The following is an 18,568-nucleotide window of genomic DNA, read 5'->3' on the forward strand; positions in this document are numbered from 1 at the left end:
TTCCTATGCGCAGAACACAGCACTAGCCAATAGAGTTGAGTGCCTCCGCCTTCTCTCTCATCAACATCAAGCAGCAACAGACGCAGGCCAAAAAGCAGCCTTCCCCTAACGGCATGTGAGACTGAAGGCAGCGTAGCAGGTGCGTTTTAAGTGATGTCTAAAACATTCGGTAACAGAAGATGGGAACTACGGCGCCATCACAGGGTCACGGAATAGAGATGGATGGAAAACATAGTGTCATCAATCATGGGACTAGCCTTTCCTTAGTGGCACTGCTCTTCACTCTCAATGTGTTCGCCACTGCCCGGCCGGTGCAACGCTCACTGCTACCAGCCATCTTAGAAACTTAACAATGTTGCTGACAGTCCTCTGGGCCCTGTACAAATGTCCCTTTAGGGTCTCATCTCTGCCATAGAAACCAGAAACCAAAGTAAAGAATAATAGTGTTTTTTAATTCTAAATATAAAATGCATTCCGACATTTAGACTTCGACAGTTTTACATTCTTACTCATTACTATCCCAGACCTGACACATTGTTGGTGTCAGTACGCACATACACACAGCTATGGAATTAGTTGAATATATATATTAACTTATACTTGATAAGTACTTGATAACCACTGGCAACGTTGACCAGCGACCAGTGGAACACTGACTTGGTAAGAAACAGTCACTTTGGAGTGAACCAGTAAATACTCTCTTCATACAAACTATTTTCAATGTTTCAGAAACAGTTAAGGAGTTGTATATGTATACCATTAGTTACTCTTTGAAAAGCTTAAACATAATGTTGACATCTCTAACACTTGATCATATTTACAAAACAACTAAATTCATATTACTCCTAATGTTGCACATAGAAACAATAAAATCCTTTAGCTTCTTCTAAAATCGATGAATGAATGATGTTGTTTCCATTGAGACATGTTTTATTGCTATTGCTGAACCCCTATCTTGATTCTTTCAACAAAAGGAAATGAACAAACCCCAAAAACATCAACTACAGAGAATAGAGGAATATTTGATGAAGATTGAAGGTAGCATTTTGTCACTGATATCAAACAAACTGGTCCATCGGTGAAATAAATGTTGATTGATCTTTGAAAAGAAAAATGCCCAGTTCATGCAAAAACACAATTTTCTTTTACAGTGTTAAAAATGTAATGCAAAACAACAACTGAACATACATCAGAAAACTAAAACAAATAATAGATCCTTAACAATTGTTGGGCTATGTGCATTTGTAGAATAGCATTCTCTTGTGTATATCATATATTATTTATAGCATATTTTCTTTAGTAGCATAATCCCTCCCCCCCAAAAACAATTCCCATGAAATAGTCACCACATCGATCCTAAGACCTTTACTCTTTTCTATTTTTTTTTTCATCTTGGAAGGTATTTGACATTAAAGCAATGCGGCGACTGGGAATTCAACCAGCATGAAAACCATGTTTTCAGAAAATAAACATTCGGGGAAAAAAGAAAGGGGGATTGAGATTAGTGGGATCCTGGGGTCATACCCTGTAACTTAGGCTTTTTATTCAAGTAAGTTGCCCAGTAGACCAGGTTAAAGGTTCCGAAGAGTAACGGGAAGGCTATTCTGGCGATCCTGTCGATCTTGCTGACGCTGTTGAAAGTCTTCTTGGCCTCTGGTGGCTTGGGCTTGGGCTCTTCCTTGGGCTCAGTGGGGGGAGGGGGAGCACTTTTGGCAATGGTGGCCAAACCAGGATCTCTGGCAATGTTTGGAGCGAAGGCTGTAGCAGTGGCGGCGGTGTAGGCGGTGGTGTTGTTCTTCTTCAGGAGGGACTCCTTCTTCTTCTTTTGCTACATGAGAGGTAAACAGACAGTTCCTTGGGTTAGCTTATGAGAAACCAACCAACAGAGCACATTGACAAGCAAGCAATTTACATTTTGGGACAACCTTTACAGATAAGTATAACAAAACATGGCAAAACATTGTGTGAGAGTTTGTCTAATGGCACTCTCAGTGTTGTTCAGGAGACGCTGAAGACCACATAGTAATGTAGATCTAACTGCACTGGTGACACAGTGATGACCTGAACACTAAACTATTCATGTTTTTGTCATGTCCCATGAATATCATTTCCACTGAGATGAGCAAATGCCATAAAACCAACCCTCGATGTTGTGCTCCAACTAACTGCTCTGGTTTTAGGTAGAACACTCCCCATCTTGATGTTTAGAAACAATTTGAGTTTTTTAAATCTTAATATGTCACAAAATACGTCTTTCTTTTTTTTTAAAGACAATATATTTTATGGGGGATAAGAGGAAGAACACCTTCTCTGGCACCACACTTTTTCCATCCCAGGCGTAGCCCCTCTTTGTGAAGTAGTTGACTGTAGCAAACTCAATGAGGGCAGAGAAGACAAAGGCATAGCAGACTGCAATGAACCAGTCCATGGCTGTGGCATAGGCCACCTTGGGAAGAGAGTTCCTAGCACTGATACTGAGGGTGGTCATGGTCAGCACAGTTGTCACTCCTGTATGGACAGAGAGGGAGAATGGGTTACATTCTAGAACGGAACAAAGCTTGTTCTTGCTTGTTTTGGTTTCACATTGCAGGCTAAATACACATATTACATCCAACAACTACACACTGTCCAATCTAGCACGTGTGGGCATTTACAAAATGGGGATGTTCTGGTCAAATTAAAACACACTGTTGTTGACATATGTAACACTGCACATCTTGAATCAGTAACAACATAATTGGTCACTGGGTAAAATTGCTTAAATAGATGAAGCATGAGCTACCATTATGTTGGCATCCTGAACATTACATTTTGATTAGCTGCCGCAAAGCTGGCCAACTTCTCCAAAGCATCCCTGATTCCAACTTCATGCATTACATGAAATACGAGGCTGCAGCCCCAGAGAAATAGGAATTATCATGTAATGCCGGTGGAGACATCATTTAGTTTTGATAAAAGCACCAAAACACATGCGTTTCTTTTTAAGCCTGCATAATACCTGCACACGAAAGGTTGGATGAACTTAAAGACAGAAAGAGGGAGGGTGTTAAGCCTACAGGGTTATGTGAGGTCATCATGTACTATAGTTGGGGTTTGTTAAAGCAGAGGTGAGAGCAGGGCTGTTGGAGAAGAGAAGCAGGTCAGGGGATGTCTGTCGGTGCATTGCTCACCCACACGGACTGCTGCAGATGTTTACACCACAAAACAATAACAGCCCAGCGGCTTACACAGAGAACTCAGCTGGGGCCAAGGCAATTCAATGGACAGAAGGAGAGACTGGTCATGAACTAGCCAGTATACAGTCTTCCTCCACCACCCCTGTGTTATACTGCAATGGTACTGGCTAAAACAGGTATATAGAGAAAGGATAGTGTTAGCCTTGTCAGCAGAATCAGAATCACTTATTCACGAATTACATTTACCCATACCTAGAATTTGACTTTGTGAATAGGTGCTGCCAGCAATAGACAATGTACAGACAGGATACAGACACACAGTCTAAAAAGTCAACATACAGACAATACTGTACAAATACAGTGGACATAAAACATAAAACATCCAACATACGCTTCTAAACTACTGTTGTCTCTCCCTACTCTGCTCTGCTTGGATGACTGTGTTGATTGAGACCGAGATGGAGAGATTAGACAAATCAGAGAATCAACCTGGTGTTTTAGAGATAGGTTAAAACTCAGTGACTCCACTGACCTTAGTCCTGTGACTTGGATTGACCTTGGTCCTGTGACTTGGTTTGACCTTGGTCCTGTGACTTGGTTTGACCTTGGTCCTGCGACTTGGTTTGACCTTGGTCCTGTGACTTGATTAATAGACAACCTTATTCTAATTAATCGTACTTCTTTTTAATTACTTTTGTTGATGAGAATAGAAAAGAAAAATGTTTTTCTCACAGTTCAATGCAGAATTATTCTAGACTTCACAAAGATATTACAAACAAAATTTGAAAATAATTTTCCATGGTGGTGTGTGAGGCTCTTTGATGTATATTTAACTCTTATGACCTTACTAAATAAAAAAATAAAAAAGTCAATCACAAATGAGACAGCACACAAACGCAATCTCAAAGCCACAAAAGCATCTGGCAGTGGAGAGGTTAACGTTCTCCTCTGAGCTCTGAATGTTATTGTTTGCCATCAGAATGATGAATTCTCTCGTTCCGATGATGTGACGATGACTCATAGTCCTACATCCCATTCACGCTCATTCTATTCTGATTTCATAGAGTTACATGAGGCTAACAAAGTGATGCTAATAAGACAATCACGTCAGCAACAAATAATTAAATCAATACAAAATTCAAATGTCCCCAAAATATGCATGTTCACTCCATTTGTAGAGGGACCACTAGATTTTGCAGATAGCCTTGTATAAGGCCAAGCTATGATATAATTTCTACTCGACTAGAGTAGTATGACAGGGGTGGAATTACTTTGAAAGGTCATACTACTATCAAGATGTCTTTTCACTGCCATAAAAACAATCTTGATCGACCTCGGACACTTTCCTTTATTGTACGGTGTCAAATCAGCTTTCTATTACTGCCATCATGTGGGTCCATCATGGGCTTAGAGTGTTTTTGTGTCTGGACAGGGCTTTACAGTAGAAATAGCTACGTGCTGTGAAAGGCAGCGCCCCCAACATGACATTATCCCCTCAGCAGCTCAGTCACCTCAGTCTGATCATCACTGGCTGGATTTCCATGCTAGGAGATTTGCCGGGGGTGATTAGAAGTTGAGGTCTCCTACACGCTACCCTTTTGTTAGGAGCTCAGCTGGAATCCATAGCCTGCAGGAAAACACATCACAACCACATCTAACCGTGCCTGAAGATTTGCGCGGGGGGGGGGGGGATTGGATGGATAAGTGGGTTTGGAGAAGTGGGAGGGGCATGCGACAGCCAGTCATGAGGCTGGTTTAAGGCAGCAGCCTCCATCCTTCGTTACCCCACCACACTCTTTCCCACTATCATAAATAGAGACAGCAAGCTGTGTTGCCATGGAAACAACTCGCCGGCTCTAACTTTGTTACGTCTTCACAACCCTTCCCCCACCCCCCAAAAAACAAGTGTTAAAATCCCAAATGATGCATGGAATGCAAACAAAGTCATGTGTTGGGCATGGTAACATGTACTTATAGAACAGAGAAACACTGTTCAGTATTCAGATTCCTTCTCACCTAAATGAGCACAGCCACTGAATCATTACATTACTCTATTTGACCAGTTGGACTAATAGGCGTGGAGGCCCTTACTGAACAGAGGCGCCCATCTAGAAAGTTCTGTGTGGATTAGTAGTTGTTTAGCTCAGTTTTTGGTATTCCTTCCACTCAATTTAGCTCAATGTGCAGAAGCACTGCCACTTGATTCAGATCAACACATCTTCTAACAAGGTTTGCCTCCACACACACAGTAGGTAGCAGGGAAGAACATTTTAGAGATAACAGGTAATAGTGTCTGTCGGTCACACCGGTCACACCGTTGGCTGATAGAAAACGCTGTCTCAAGGAAATCATGGATGAATCATAACAAATAAATCAACTATATCAAATGAAATCTCAAATAAACTCATATTTAACTTCTTACCACTCCCAGCAGTGAAGTGGTCCTCTCTATTCACCTATCAGAGAAGCCTGCTGTGTCAACCTTAAGACTACTGCTTTATTCATGGCCTTATCAATAACTAAAACGTATTCTGCACATGTCTAACCATGCCAGTGGCACACAGCAACCCAGAAGATGTTGTATAGCGGTACTCTGAGAGTGTTTACTGGGGGGAATGTTGCAAGAAAGACATGTGCCAGCATCACATCTCCATAGCTGACAGATCTACCCACCCACAGTCACACACACACACTCTCTCTCTCTCTCTCTCTCACTCAACTCACTCACTCACTCACTCACTCACTCACTCACTCACTCACTCACTCTCTCTCTCTGGCTGTCTTCACTCTCTCTCTCTTTCGCTTCCATTGTACCTTAATCAGCAGATACATCAAAAAGCAGCTGGGCACAGCACAGCCAGTACATACACTGTGAATGGCTTTAAGAGCAGGGAAGAAAGAGATAATCTTCTGAGCACCGTTGACGTCTATGACAGCCACAGAGAGAGAATAAAGGACAGGGTATTTGCTCCAAAATGTAATATAATGTAACATATTCATACAGTTTTCCTTTCAGAGCCATATAATAATTACCATATATGTATTTTATTTTATTGGGATGATAAATAAATAAATAAAGAGCAAATAATTTTTCCACTGCAATAATCTGGCTCTGAATTTATCTGCCTTCTTTAATCGTAACAACGACAAATAGATAACCCTACCTAACCCACTGCTGTGTTTTTAAATTGCCTATTTATCTAAAAGGGAGGCTGTGTGTGTATACTGTGTTTTCTCACTCACACGGAACCTATTAACCAGGAGGCAATACATTACAATATCTTATGTTAGTTAATATGACTTGATGAGACAAATACTACTACTCTAATTTCACTCATTATTTCTTAATGTCTTGAACAAGTTACATTTGAAGAGTTGATAAGACATGCTTGTTACAAACATCAGTATAAAACACTAGTACAGATACAGTATAGTACAGTATAGAACATGTACAGCTGATTATTGGAATCTTAAATTCAACTGTCTCAACTGAAAAACAATCAATAAGAATAACAACCATAAATAAGCTGTTTGTCAATAGCCTAGGGTTGATCAATCTAAGTTACATAACAAAACGATCCCCATCAAAATCTTTCAGTTTAAGATAGAGATACGGTGCCTTGCAAAAGTATTCACCCCCTTGGCATTTTTCCTATTTTGTTGCATTACAAGCTGTAATTTAAATGGATTTTTATTTGGATTTCATGTAATGGACATACACAAAATAGTCCAAATTGGTGAAGTGAAATTTAAGAAATAACTTGATTTAAAATAAAATTAAAATAGAAAAGTGGTGTCGTGCGTATATATTCACCCCCTTTGCTATGAAGCCCCTAAATAAGATCTGGTGCAACAAATTACCTTCAGAAGTCACATAATTAGTGAAATAAAGTCCACCTGTGTGCAATCTAAGTGTCACATAATCTCAGCATACAGTGCCTTGCGAAAGTATTCGGCCCCCTTGAACTTTGCGACCTTTTGTCACATTTCAGGCTTCAAACATAAAGATATAAAACTGTATTTTTTTTGTGAAGAATCAACAACAAGTGGGATACAATCATGAAGTGGAACGACATTTATTGGATATTTCAAACTTTTTTAACAAATCAAAAACTGAAAAATTGGGCGTGCAAAATTTTTCAGCCCCTTTACTTTCAGTGCAGCAAACTCTCTCCAGAAGTTCAGTGAGGATCTCTGAATGATCCAATGTTGACCTAAATGACTAATGATGATAAATACAATCCACCTGTGTGTAATCAAGTCTCTGTATAAATGCACCTGCACTGTGATAGTCTCAGAGGTCCATTAAAAGCGCAGAGAGCATCATGAAGAACAAGGAACACACCAGGCAGGTCCGAGATACTGTGAAGAAGTTTAAAGCCGGATTTGGATACAAAAAGATTTCCCAAGCTTTAAACATCCCAAGGCGCACTGTGCAAGCGATAATATTGAAATGGAAGGAGTATCAGACCACTGCAAATCTACCAAGACCTGGCCGTCCCTCTAAACTTTCAGCTCATACAAGGAGAAGACTGATCAGAGATGCAGCCAAGAGGCCCATGATCACTCTGGATGAACTGCAGAGATCTACAGCTGAGGTGGAAGACTCTGTCCATAGGACAACAATCAGTCATATATTGCACAAATCTGGCCTTTATGGAAGAGTGGCAAGAAGAAAGCCATTTCTTAAAGATATCCATAAAAAGTGTTGTTTAAAGTTTGCCACAAGCCACCTGGGAGACACACCAAACATGTGGAAGAAGGTGCTCTGGTCAGATGAAACCAAAATTGAACTTTTTGGCAACAATGCAAAACGTTATGTTTGGCGTAAAAGCAACACAGCTCATCACCCTGAACGCACCATCCCCACTGTCAAACATGGTGGTGGCAGCATCATGGTTTGGGCCTGCTTTTCTTCAGCAGGGACAGGGAAGATGGTTCAAATTGATGGGAAGATGGATGGAGCCAAATACAGGACCATTCTGGAAGAAAACCTGATGGAGTCTGCAAAAGACCTGAGACTGGGACGGAGATTTGTCTTCCAACAAGACAATGATTCAAAACATAAAGCAAAATCTACAATGGAATGGTTCAAAAATAAACATATCCAGGTGTTAGAATGGCCAAGTCAAAGTCCAGACCTGAATCCAATCGAGAATCTGTGGAAAGAACTGGAAACTGCTGTTCACAAATGCTCTCCATCCAACCTCACTGAGCTCGAGCTGTTTTGCAAGGAGGAATGGGAAAAAAATTCAGTCTCTCGATGTGCAAAACTGATAGAGACATACCCCAAGCGACTTACAGCTGTAATCGCAGCAAAAGGTGGCGCTACAAAGTATTAACTTAAGGGGGCTGAATAATTTTGCACGCCCAATTTTTCAGTTTTTGATTTGTTAAAAAAGTTTGAAATATCCAAAAATGTCGTTCCACTTCATGATTGTGTCCCACTTGTTGTTGATTCTTCACAAAAAATACAGTTTTATATCTTTATGTTTGAAGCCTGAAATGTGGCAAAAGGTCGCAAAGTTCAAGGGGGCCGAATACTTTCGCAAGGCACTGTATATACGTACACCCTCAGAGTCAGCAACACCACCAAGCAAGCGGCACCATGAAGACCAAAGAGCTCTCCAAACAGGTCAGTGACAAAGTTGTGGAGAAGTACAGATCAGGGTTGGGTTGTAAAAAATTATCAGAAACTTTGAACATCTCACAGAGCACCATTAAATCCATTATAAAAAAATTGAAAGAATATGGCACCAAAACAAACCTGCCAAGAGAGGGCCGCCCACCAAAACTCACGGACCAGGCAAGGAGGGCATTAATCAGAGAGGCAAAGAGACCGACAATAACCCTGAAGGACCTGCAAGGCTCCACAACGGGGATTGGATAATCTGTCCATAGAACCACTTTAAGCCATACACTCCACAGAGCTGGGTTTTACGGAAGAGTGGCCAGAATAAAGCCATTTCTTAAAGAAAAAAGTAAGCAAACGCGTTTGGTGTTCTCCAAAAGGCATGTGGGAGACTCCCCAAACATATGGAGACGGTACTCTGCTCAGATGAGACTAAAATTTAGCTTTTTGGACATCAAGGAAAACACTATGTCTGGCACAAACCCAATCCCTCTCATCACCCTGTGAACACCATCCCCACAGTGAAGCATGGTGGTGGCAGAATCATGCTAAGGGGAGGATTTTCATCGTCAGGGACTGGGAAACTGGTCAGAATTGAAGGAATGATGGATGCGCTAAATACAGGGAAATTCTTGAGGGAAACCTGTTTCAGTCTTCCAGAGATTTGAGCCTGGGACAGATGTTCACCTTCCAGCAGGACAATGACCCTAAGCATTCTGCTAAAGCAAACCTCAAGTGGTTTAAGGGGAAACATTTAAATGTATTGTAATAGCCTAGTCAAAGCCCAGACCTCAATCCAATTGAGAATCTGTGGTATGACTTAAAGATTGCTGTAAACCAGCGGAACCCATCCAACTTGAAGCAGTTGGAGCAGTTTTGCCTTGAAGAATGGGCAAAAATCCCAGTGGCTAGATGTGCCAAGCTTATAGAGACATACCCCAAGAGACTTGCAGCTGTAATTGCTGCAAAAGGTGGCTCTACAAAGTATTGACTTTGGGGGGTTGAATAGTTATGCATACTCAAGTATTCCGTTTTTTTTTGTCTTATTTCTTGTTTGTTTCACAATAAAAAATATTTTGCATTTTCAGAGTGGTAGGCATGTTGTGTACATTAAATGATACAACAAACCCCCTGAAAATCTATTTTAATTCCAGGTTGTAAGGCAACAAAATAGGAAAAATGCCAAGAGGGTGAATACTTTCGCAAGTCACTGTATTGCGTCTCAATCCACCGCATCTGGCAGTGTAGCACTTCCGCATCTGCAGTGAAAGGTGGCAGAGTTAGAGTGGTGTTTGTCAGACCGTGTCACCTTCTCATCACGAACATGATGGTGTTCTCTGGGACTCGTCTGAAGGTAACCAGTTCCGGATTCAAAAACTAATGGGAGTATGGAGTTCAATATGTGGAAAAATATATATGTGTATATATTTCCTACGATACCGCAAAACCTTGCTTCTTATGATTAGTTGTTTTACTGTCCTTTTTGTCATTTACTGTAATTTGTGTGACTTTTATGGGCTTTAGTAGTAAAGGCCCAAATCAATATTTTATCAAATATATATATATATTTTTTTTATATACCTAAAGGGGTCCTACAATTCTAAATCAAATTGCTAAATGATACATAGTATAACAATCTTAAAACAATTCCATATGTCAGTTTATGCATCAAGGTCAACCTCATTCCCCTACTCCTCTCTCTGCCATGTGATGAACAGCACCAGGTAGGCAACAGCACCACAGGAACCCTGCAGCAAACATAGTACAGGCTGGGACTGGTGCTGAAAAACCCTCTTCCTTACACTCACATAAAGGCTGTATTATGGAGCTCGGAAAGCTCTTTTAATAAATACTAGGCCAAGGGAGACACTGGGCGATGCGCAGAGAGAGGATAAGGTAAAACAAGGACAACCCAGCTAGACAGTACTCTGCTCTGCTAAGGAGAAGCATGCTTCAGACTGACCAACAAGAGTCTTCCTTTTGAACGCTGTTGCGTACGAGCTGACACACACACAGCACTCTCTCTCACACACATGCATATCCACAGTCACAGCCACACTCAGCCAGCATAGAAGTTGAAATTCCACTGTGAACAGACAGTAACACTCAGCCAGCATTGAAGTTGAAATTCCACTGTGAACAGACAGCAACACTCAGCCAGAATAGAAGTTGAAATTCCACTGTGAACAGACAGTAATAAGATAATTCTACCAATCTGGTTTATTATACTGACTTTAGAAAACCAACCAATGTGAGTGTCTGATACTTTTCCTTTGCTTCGACACAAACTCATTCATTGATGGGCGACAGACTTACTCCATCAAAATTGAGATAAAGTGTAGTAATTGAATCCAGAGCTACATGTGAAGGCACGTTAGTAAGGCAATGTGACGAGAATCACTCTGTTCCCATCACAATCTCAATGAAAGTGTAGGTCTGCTGTGGTTAGTTACCACTGAGTGCATGTCAACTGGTTTACGTTTGGCATGAAGTAGTAGGGACTCACCGAACACAGTCCTGGCTGGGACGGACTCTCTGTTGAGCCAGAAGGACACCTGGGACAGGATCACCGTCATGATGCAGGGCAGGTACGTCTGGATGACAAAATAACCAATCTTCCTCTTCAGGTGGAAGTGTGTCGTCATGACAACATACTCTCCTGTTTTTCAGGAAGGTGGGACAGGGGGAAACAGAGAGTTGAAAAGCATGAGAAGGGACTGTGTCATCAGAGTTGGAGAGCCACTTCATAGAGCTCTAGTGCTCCTGTGAATCCTAAATATTTGATCTGATATACTCCAAAAATGTGTGAGAGTGCAGTTCTTCTCTGCGTCAACGTACCCCCCTTCCAAAACAGAAATAAAAGCCAATTAGAAAGAAAAGATATGGAAACTAATACATCCAATCAGTCTATGTAGTGTGCTGGTTTTGTGCACTCCATAATCTTCAGCTGTCGTGTAAGACTATTAAACCATACCGAACAGGAAGTCTGTCTATGTGTGCTTTGTAGAGGTTAGTCATGTTATGGACATGGAGTAGTTTTATGGCCAGACATTTATTACTATTGTTTAGGTCTCATTTATCAACTAATTCAATAATGTGGCATGGAGTTAGTTGATAATAACCCAATTCATCGATGCTTTTAGAGCAATACCATATTGAATGCTCTGCGACAGCACTGGGAATGACTTATGTCAGTGTTACCCAACTGGCGGCCGCGGGTGGATTTATTTGAAATATGTTGCCAAGTATTCCCACACAGAGAGAAACGTGATTGTATACAAATGTTTGCAAGGTTTGAAATGATTATGTTTTAGTCAAATATTAGATTTGTTTGGGCTTCTTGCAGTCAACTTGCATACAAATGATTTGGAATCATGTTTCCGGCCCCCGACCATCGGCTGAAGAAAACATTGGCCAGTGGCTGAATTGAGTTGATGATCCCTGACCTAGGTAGTAATACATTGGCTCTTTATGTTTGACAGAGATTTAAACAAAGGAATCATTCAATGGTCATACAACATTAATTACATTGGTTTTTGGTAAATCAATGGTTCCTCAGAATTAGCATATATAATTGAATGAGATAGGCATTGACACTATCAAACACAGACCAATACAGAAACTCAAATCTACCTTTCGGCCTGCAGTGAAATGCACTGTAAAGGGGTCACCGATGCCAGTATCAATGTACCAAAAAGAAGGTAAAGGATGTGATGCCCACAAGGGAAATGACAAATCTGGGACATGTTCTCAGAGTAAGCCTACAAACACAAAGCAATGGAAGTGAGAGAACAGAGAGGGAAGTTTAGTGTAGGTACCCACCACATGACCAAAGGTATGTGGACACCTGCTTGTCGAACAAAATCCAAAATCATGGGTATTAATATGGAGTTGGTCGCTCATTTGCTGCTATAACAGCCACCACTCTTCTGGGAAGGCTTTCAACTAGATGTTGGAGCATTGATGCAAGGACTTGCTTCCGTTCAGCTATAAGAGCATTAGTGAGGTCCGGAACTGATGTTGGGAAATTTGGCCTGGCTCGCAGTCAGTGTTCCAATTTATCCCAAAGGTGTTCGATGGGGTTGACATCAGAGCTCTGAGCAGGCCAGTCAAGTTCTTCCACAACGATATCATCAAACCCTTTCTGTATGGACCTTGCTTTGTCTCTCTCTGCCTCTGTCTCTCTCTTTGTCCATCTCTCTCTGTCCCACTTGCTTCCATCTCCCTCCCTCCCTCCAATGTCTGCAAGCTTTACACCACTCCAGCCGACACTTAGCATCGCGCATGGTGATCTTAGGCTTGTGTGGGGCTACTCGGACATGGAAATCCATATTATGAAGCTCCCGACGAACAGTTCTTGTGCTGACGTTGCTTCCAGAGGCAGTTTGGAACTCGGTAGTGAGTGTTGCAACCGAGGACAGACAATTTTGACGCGCTACATGCTTCAGCACTCGGCAGTCCCGTTCTGTGAGCTTGTGTGGCCTACCACTTCACGGCTGAGCCGTTGTTGCTCCTAGATATTTCCACTTCATAAAAACAGCACTTACAGTTGACTGGGGCAGCTCTAGCTGGGCAGTAATTTAACGAACTGACTTGTTGAAAAGGTGACATCCGATGACGGTGCAACATTGAAAGTCACTGAGCTCTTCAGTAAGGCCACTCTACTGCCAATGTTTGTCTATAGAGATTGCATGGTGGTGTGCTCGATTTTATACACCTGTCAGAAATGGGTGTGGCTGAAATAGCCGAATCCACAAAATTGAAGGGTTGTCCACATACTTTTGTAAATATAGTGTACTTTACAAGGGAAACAGACCTGTGCTGGACTGGACAACCCCAGAGTCCACGCTTTGCCCCATCAGATCATACTGGTTGAGCCGAGAGCCATCTTCAGCCACCACAACAGACTGGGCTGCCCCTCTCGTCCACACGTACACAACCTCAGCCCTGGTGTAAGCATCTGTCAGGAAGAAGAGAGAGCAGTGGTGTGTATTCATGGCTGGCAAGGAGAAGCAGGCTTCCCCACCAAAATGACCAAGAAATAAACATAAAATAATTCATATTTTGTTTGTGTTTAATAATTTTCCTTCAATTCGCAAGTGGCTGAATGTATCTCACCAGAGAAAAGCATCTCTTAGCGAGTGAAACAGCGCCCCTCTGTCTCTGTATGTGTAGGCCATCTATTTGATGCTGTCTGGTCAAAAAGAGTATGACATTGTTGCCGCCCGTAGCATTGAATGCAAAATACAAACTGTGAATGGCCCTGGCGAACCAAAAAAAAGCCACTTGGGATTTGGGATCACTCCAATCACATCACATCTAGAGCAATACGTCATTGACAGAAACATCTCGTTGTGTTGTTGTCCTCCGGTGGCTAGCAGGTTAAAATGGTCCCTTTCCTAAATTAGCCGTGTATGGAGATAGGGATTTGGACTTGTGGTTTTACTTAATTCTCCAAACTGGCCAATGATTATAACGACGATTCTGATCCAACCATTAATTCATATACTGTGCCTCTGGCCTGAGAGGATGGAAGTTCAAAATGTAGCTAGATGTAAAAGGCTAATGTTAACTAGCTAACGTCGCCCATATAAGGAAGTTAGGCTAGCGAACAAGCATTTTAGCCAGGTAGCCTAGGACAACAAAAACTAAAAATATGTCAAATATGACAGTCATAGACCGTAGGGGGAGTCAACATGGTTTTTCTACTTTCACGCACACACACACACACACACAGAGAATTCATAACCATGGACATCCACAACATTTTTTAGGTTTCCGTTGATTAGACAAAATAGTTTTTGGTGCCTTTTAGTTGTCACTGTATTAGACTAATCAGAGGTGATTCGATGATGATGAAATGTTGAAGTTGAAATGGTGCTGGATTAGTTGAGGTAGATCCTGTTTCCTTTGCGACTTGCGGTAAAACTATGTGGTTCTAAATCAATAGTTGTTTAGTAGTCAGAAAATGTGGGGAACATTAACTTATCATGCTGTAGGCCACGTAACTGTTCGTTACATGCAATATGCTTTGTGGACTTCACAGGGGTTGCTCTCCGGTTTTGTGATGAAACAAAGGTGTGGTTGAATTTATTCTGCCACTGTGTGTTCTTACTGTCTCTGCCTTAGGCCTATCTATATATCACAGTGGCAAGGCATATGAACTAACAGGTTGTAGAGAAAACAACGCAATTATCACAACACATAGGTTGTAATATGGCTTTTTTTCTGTCTTCCCCAGTAATTTTACCCACGCACCGCTACTGAGAGAGAGGGAAAGAGAAACAAACAACATCTCAATCTGACTGACCTTTAAACAACCAAGTCAGATTTCTTCCCACCTGGTGACCCAGCCAACACGTAAAGTGTTGCTTCAGCACTGTTGAGGATTTGTACTGCAAAGGAGCCTCATCAATGAAATATTCAGCAAGCCAGTTTAAAGTTGAGAGTTGGTCTTTATTCAAGGTGTGTTATTCTGAATAAACTGACTCATTATCGTTGGGCTCCTGCTCTCTCTCTCTCTCTCTCTCTCTATTCAAAGGGGCTTTATTTGCATGAGAAACATCTGTTTACATTGCCAAAGGTAGTGAAATAAACAATAAACAAAAGTGAGAAGACATAAAACATCAACAAAAAACGATTTCTCTCTCTCGACTTCTCGAGGATAATTTGGGGTCAGAAGACCTGGCAGCAATGACCAGCTGGCACAATAGAACTGGAAGTATGACAGGGAGTACTGCCTCAGATAAACAGAGGTCTACAGTATGCTGGTGGGTCTTGGTGGGGCCTGGCGGGCCTGGGAGGCCAGGTCCTGCCTGAAAATAGCTGTTACGCCACTGTCAACTCCTATCAGGTACGAGTACTGGGCTTCCTGTTGGAAGGGAAAGACAAAGAGAGCGAGGGAAAACAGCGAATCACTCACAGCTGCCGAACTTCAGTGGGCAAGCATGGGCATCCATGGGGAAGTCCTCCAGGTGCATGGGACACTCTGCCCTTACGGTCAGTCTGGAGGGAGGGAGGGAGGGAGGGAGGGAGGGAGGGAGGCAGAGAGACAGAGAGACAGAGAGAGAGAAAGAGAAAGAAAGAGAACGAGAGAGACACACAGAGAGAGACACAGAGAGAGACACACACAGAGAGAGACACAGAGAGAGAGACACACAGAGAGAGACAGAGAGAGAGAGACACACACATAGAGAAAGATAGATAGAGAGAGAGAGAGAGAGAGAGAGAGACAGACAGACAGTCAGACAGACAGACAGACAGACAGACAGACAGACAGACCGACAGACAGAGAGAGACAGAGAGAGAGAGACACACACATAGAGAAAGATAGATAGAGAGAGAGAGAGAGAGAGAGAGAGAGAGACAGACAGACAGACAGTCAGACAGACAGACAGACAGACAGACAGACAGACAGACAGACCGACACACAGAGAGAGACAGAGAGAGAGAGACACACACATAGAGAAAGATAGATAGAGAGAGAGAGAGAGAGAGAGAGAGACAGACAGACAGTCAGACAGACAGACAGACAGACAGACAGACAGACAGACAGACAGACAGACAGACAGAGACAGAGATGAGAGTGAGATAAGATACAACAAAGGCCTTTTGCAAATCTAATTGAAGGAATGGAGGGACACTGCTGCAAAGCTCTGAGCAGCAGCCTTTTCCTGACAGCACAGTGAAAAGGGAAATGTCAAACGAACCATGACATGTCACCCATTCGTCATCTCTACGACATAAATATTAACTCACACTGCGTCCTTATCTGCTAATAAATATGTTAAAGAATGTTTTATGGCCACCCTCTGTGACCCACACGTTAGCTCCATTTTGTGGGCCATGGAAATTCACATCTGGGACCATTATTTATGATGATTCAGTTCAAATGAAAACTCACAGCGAGCCTCCACTCTACCACTCTAGTCTACACTACTCGCTCCACTCACTATGGTTCTTGGTGCTCTCCACTGCCACTCCCTTTTAAGGATAAATAATTTGCTGGATACCAACGGTATTTTCTAGAGCATAAGTTACAAAAACATTATAATGTACTGGAATCACGATCATCGTGAGACTGACAGATGTATGCTTATTATCTGTAGAGAAAATCACGTTCTGCTTCCCAGTGAGGATTTCCACTTTCAGTGTTAAAAATACCTCTTCCTAAATCTAATATGAAGAAAGCAGACTATATCCCAGTTGAGAAAATGGTTTCTCTCACCTCATAGTATAGAGCAGAGTTCCCTCCTCTGTGATTCGTAGGAGTTTGTTGGGCATAGTCATGTTGTGTGCCACAGACTTCTTGCCATTGTGAAAGAATGTGTCAGGGGTCCAGATTTTACTGGCCATCAGGTTGTTCAAACGGAGAACCGCCATTGGCCCTTTAAATTTTAGCCGCTCGTCCTTCCAGCTTTGACGGAAGAACACATCAATGGTGTATTCCTGTAAGAGAGAATGCAAGATCAGCACCTGGAAGAGGTAGGTTGTCCTGCCCTAATCGTCCTATATCCGCCAGACATGTTACAGACCACATGCTGCTGAGTAATGCACACGCCCACTTTTCACCACTTTGTTTCTCTCTCACGTCACTCAGGCTTCCATGTAGCAGCATTGGTCTATTTGTCCTGCTGGTGACTGTCTTGTCTTGTCAAGGAAGAGGCTTCAACAAAGGTAGGTCTATCTAACTGGTGGAGTGGCTTCCGTCTCTGTCTTCCAGCTTGTCCTCATGAATGTGTCCTCCATAAACATGAGGAAGAAGCACAGTGCTCTAGATTTTAGCGCACCAAAAAATACAAACACTGGCATGATATATCACTCTAACATGCACTAATCACTATGGCTAAGAATGTCATTGTTCCAGAATGCCTGACAGAGTTAGCTAGCCAGTGAAATTAAAAGGTGCTTCTCAGTTTTCTACCGACCGTGGGTTAATTAGTTTGAACGGTAACAGATCCGTGAGGTAATTACTTTGAACGGTAACAGATCCGTGAGGTAATTAGTGTGAATGGTAACCGATCTGAGGTAATTAGTGTGAACGGTAACCAATCTGTGAGGTAATTAGTGTGAACGGTAACAGATCTGTGAGGTAATTAGTGTGAACGGTAACCGATCTGTGAGGTAATTAGTGTGAACGGTGACAGATCTGTGAGGTAATTAGTGTGAACGGTAACCGATCTGTGAGGTAATTAGTGTGAACGGTAACAGATCTGTGAGGTCATTAGTGTGAACGGTAACGGATCTGTGAGGTAATTAGTGTGAACGGTAACAGATCTGTGAGGTAATTAGTGTGAACGGTAACATATCTGTGAGGTAATTAGTGTGAACGGTAACAGATCTGTGAGGTCATTAGTGTGTACGGTAACCGATCTGTGAGGTCATTAGTGTGAACGGTAACCGATCTGTGAGGTCATTAGTGTGTACGGTAACCGATCTGTGAGGTCATTAGTGTGAACGGTAACCGATCTGTAAGGTAATTAGTGTGAACGGTAAGAGATCTGTGAGGTCATTAGTGTGAACGGTAACAGAGCAGTGAGGTAATTAGTGTGAACGGTAACAGAGCAGTGAGGTAATTAGTGTGAACGGTAACAGATCTGTGAGGTAATTAGTGTGAACGGTAACAGATCTGTGAGGTAATTAGTGTGAACGGTAACAGATCTGTGAGGTCATTAGTGTGTACGGTAACCGATCTGTGAGGTCATTAGTGTGAACGGTAACCAATCTGTGAGGTCATTAGTGTGTACGGTAACCGATCTGT

The 18,568-nt window shown here is 42.2% G+C and overlaps 1 protein-coding gene across 6 annotated transcripts in view; it reads right to left on the reverse strand.

Annotated features, from left to right (window-relative positions):
- Window positions 1-738: 738 nt before the first annotated feature.
- Window positions 739-18,568, reverse strand: part of LOC139418020 (gamma-aminobutyric acid receptor subunit alpha-1-like) — a 29,658-nt gene continuing 11,828 nt past the window's right edge. For 5 of the 6 annotated variants that reach the window (XM_071167109.1, XM_071167105.1, XM_071167110.1 and 2 more), the window contains 6 exons: window positions 17,036-17,256; window positions 15,731-15,813; window positions 13,625-13,768; window positions 11,315-11,467; window positions 2,306-2,508; window positions 745-1,828 (listed from right to left, as the gene is read on the reverse strand). In XM_071167109.1, the coding sequence (XP_071023210.1) occupies window positions 1,502-1,828; window positions 2,306-2,508; window positions 11,315-11,467; window positions 13,625-13,768; window positions 15,731-15,813; window positions 17,036-17,256 (1,131 nt within the window). In that variant the 3' untranslated portion in view covers window positions 745-1,501. Of the gene's footprint in view, window positions 1,829-2,305; window positions 2,509-11,314; window positions 11,468-13,624; window positions 13,769-15,730; window positions 15,814-17,035; window positions 17,257-18,568 lie in introns of all 6 variants that reach the window. The other variant, XM_071167107.1, reaches the window with a different exon arrangement.

This window comes from Oncorhynchus clarkii, chromosome 10 (genome assembly GCF_045791955.1).
Source record: "Oncorhynchus clarkii lewisi isolate Uvic-CL-2024 chromosome 10, UVic_Ocla_1.0, whole genome shotgun sequence".
NCBI lineage: Eukaryota > Metazoa > Chordata > Actinopteri > Salmoniformes > Salmonidae > Oncorhynchus > Oncorhynchus clarkii.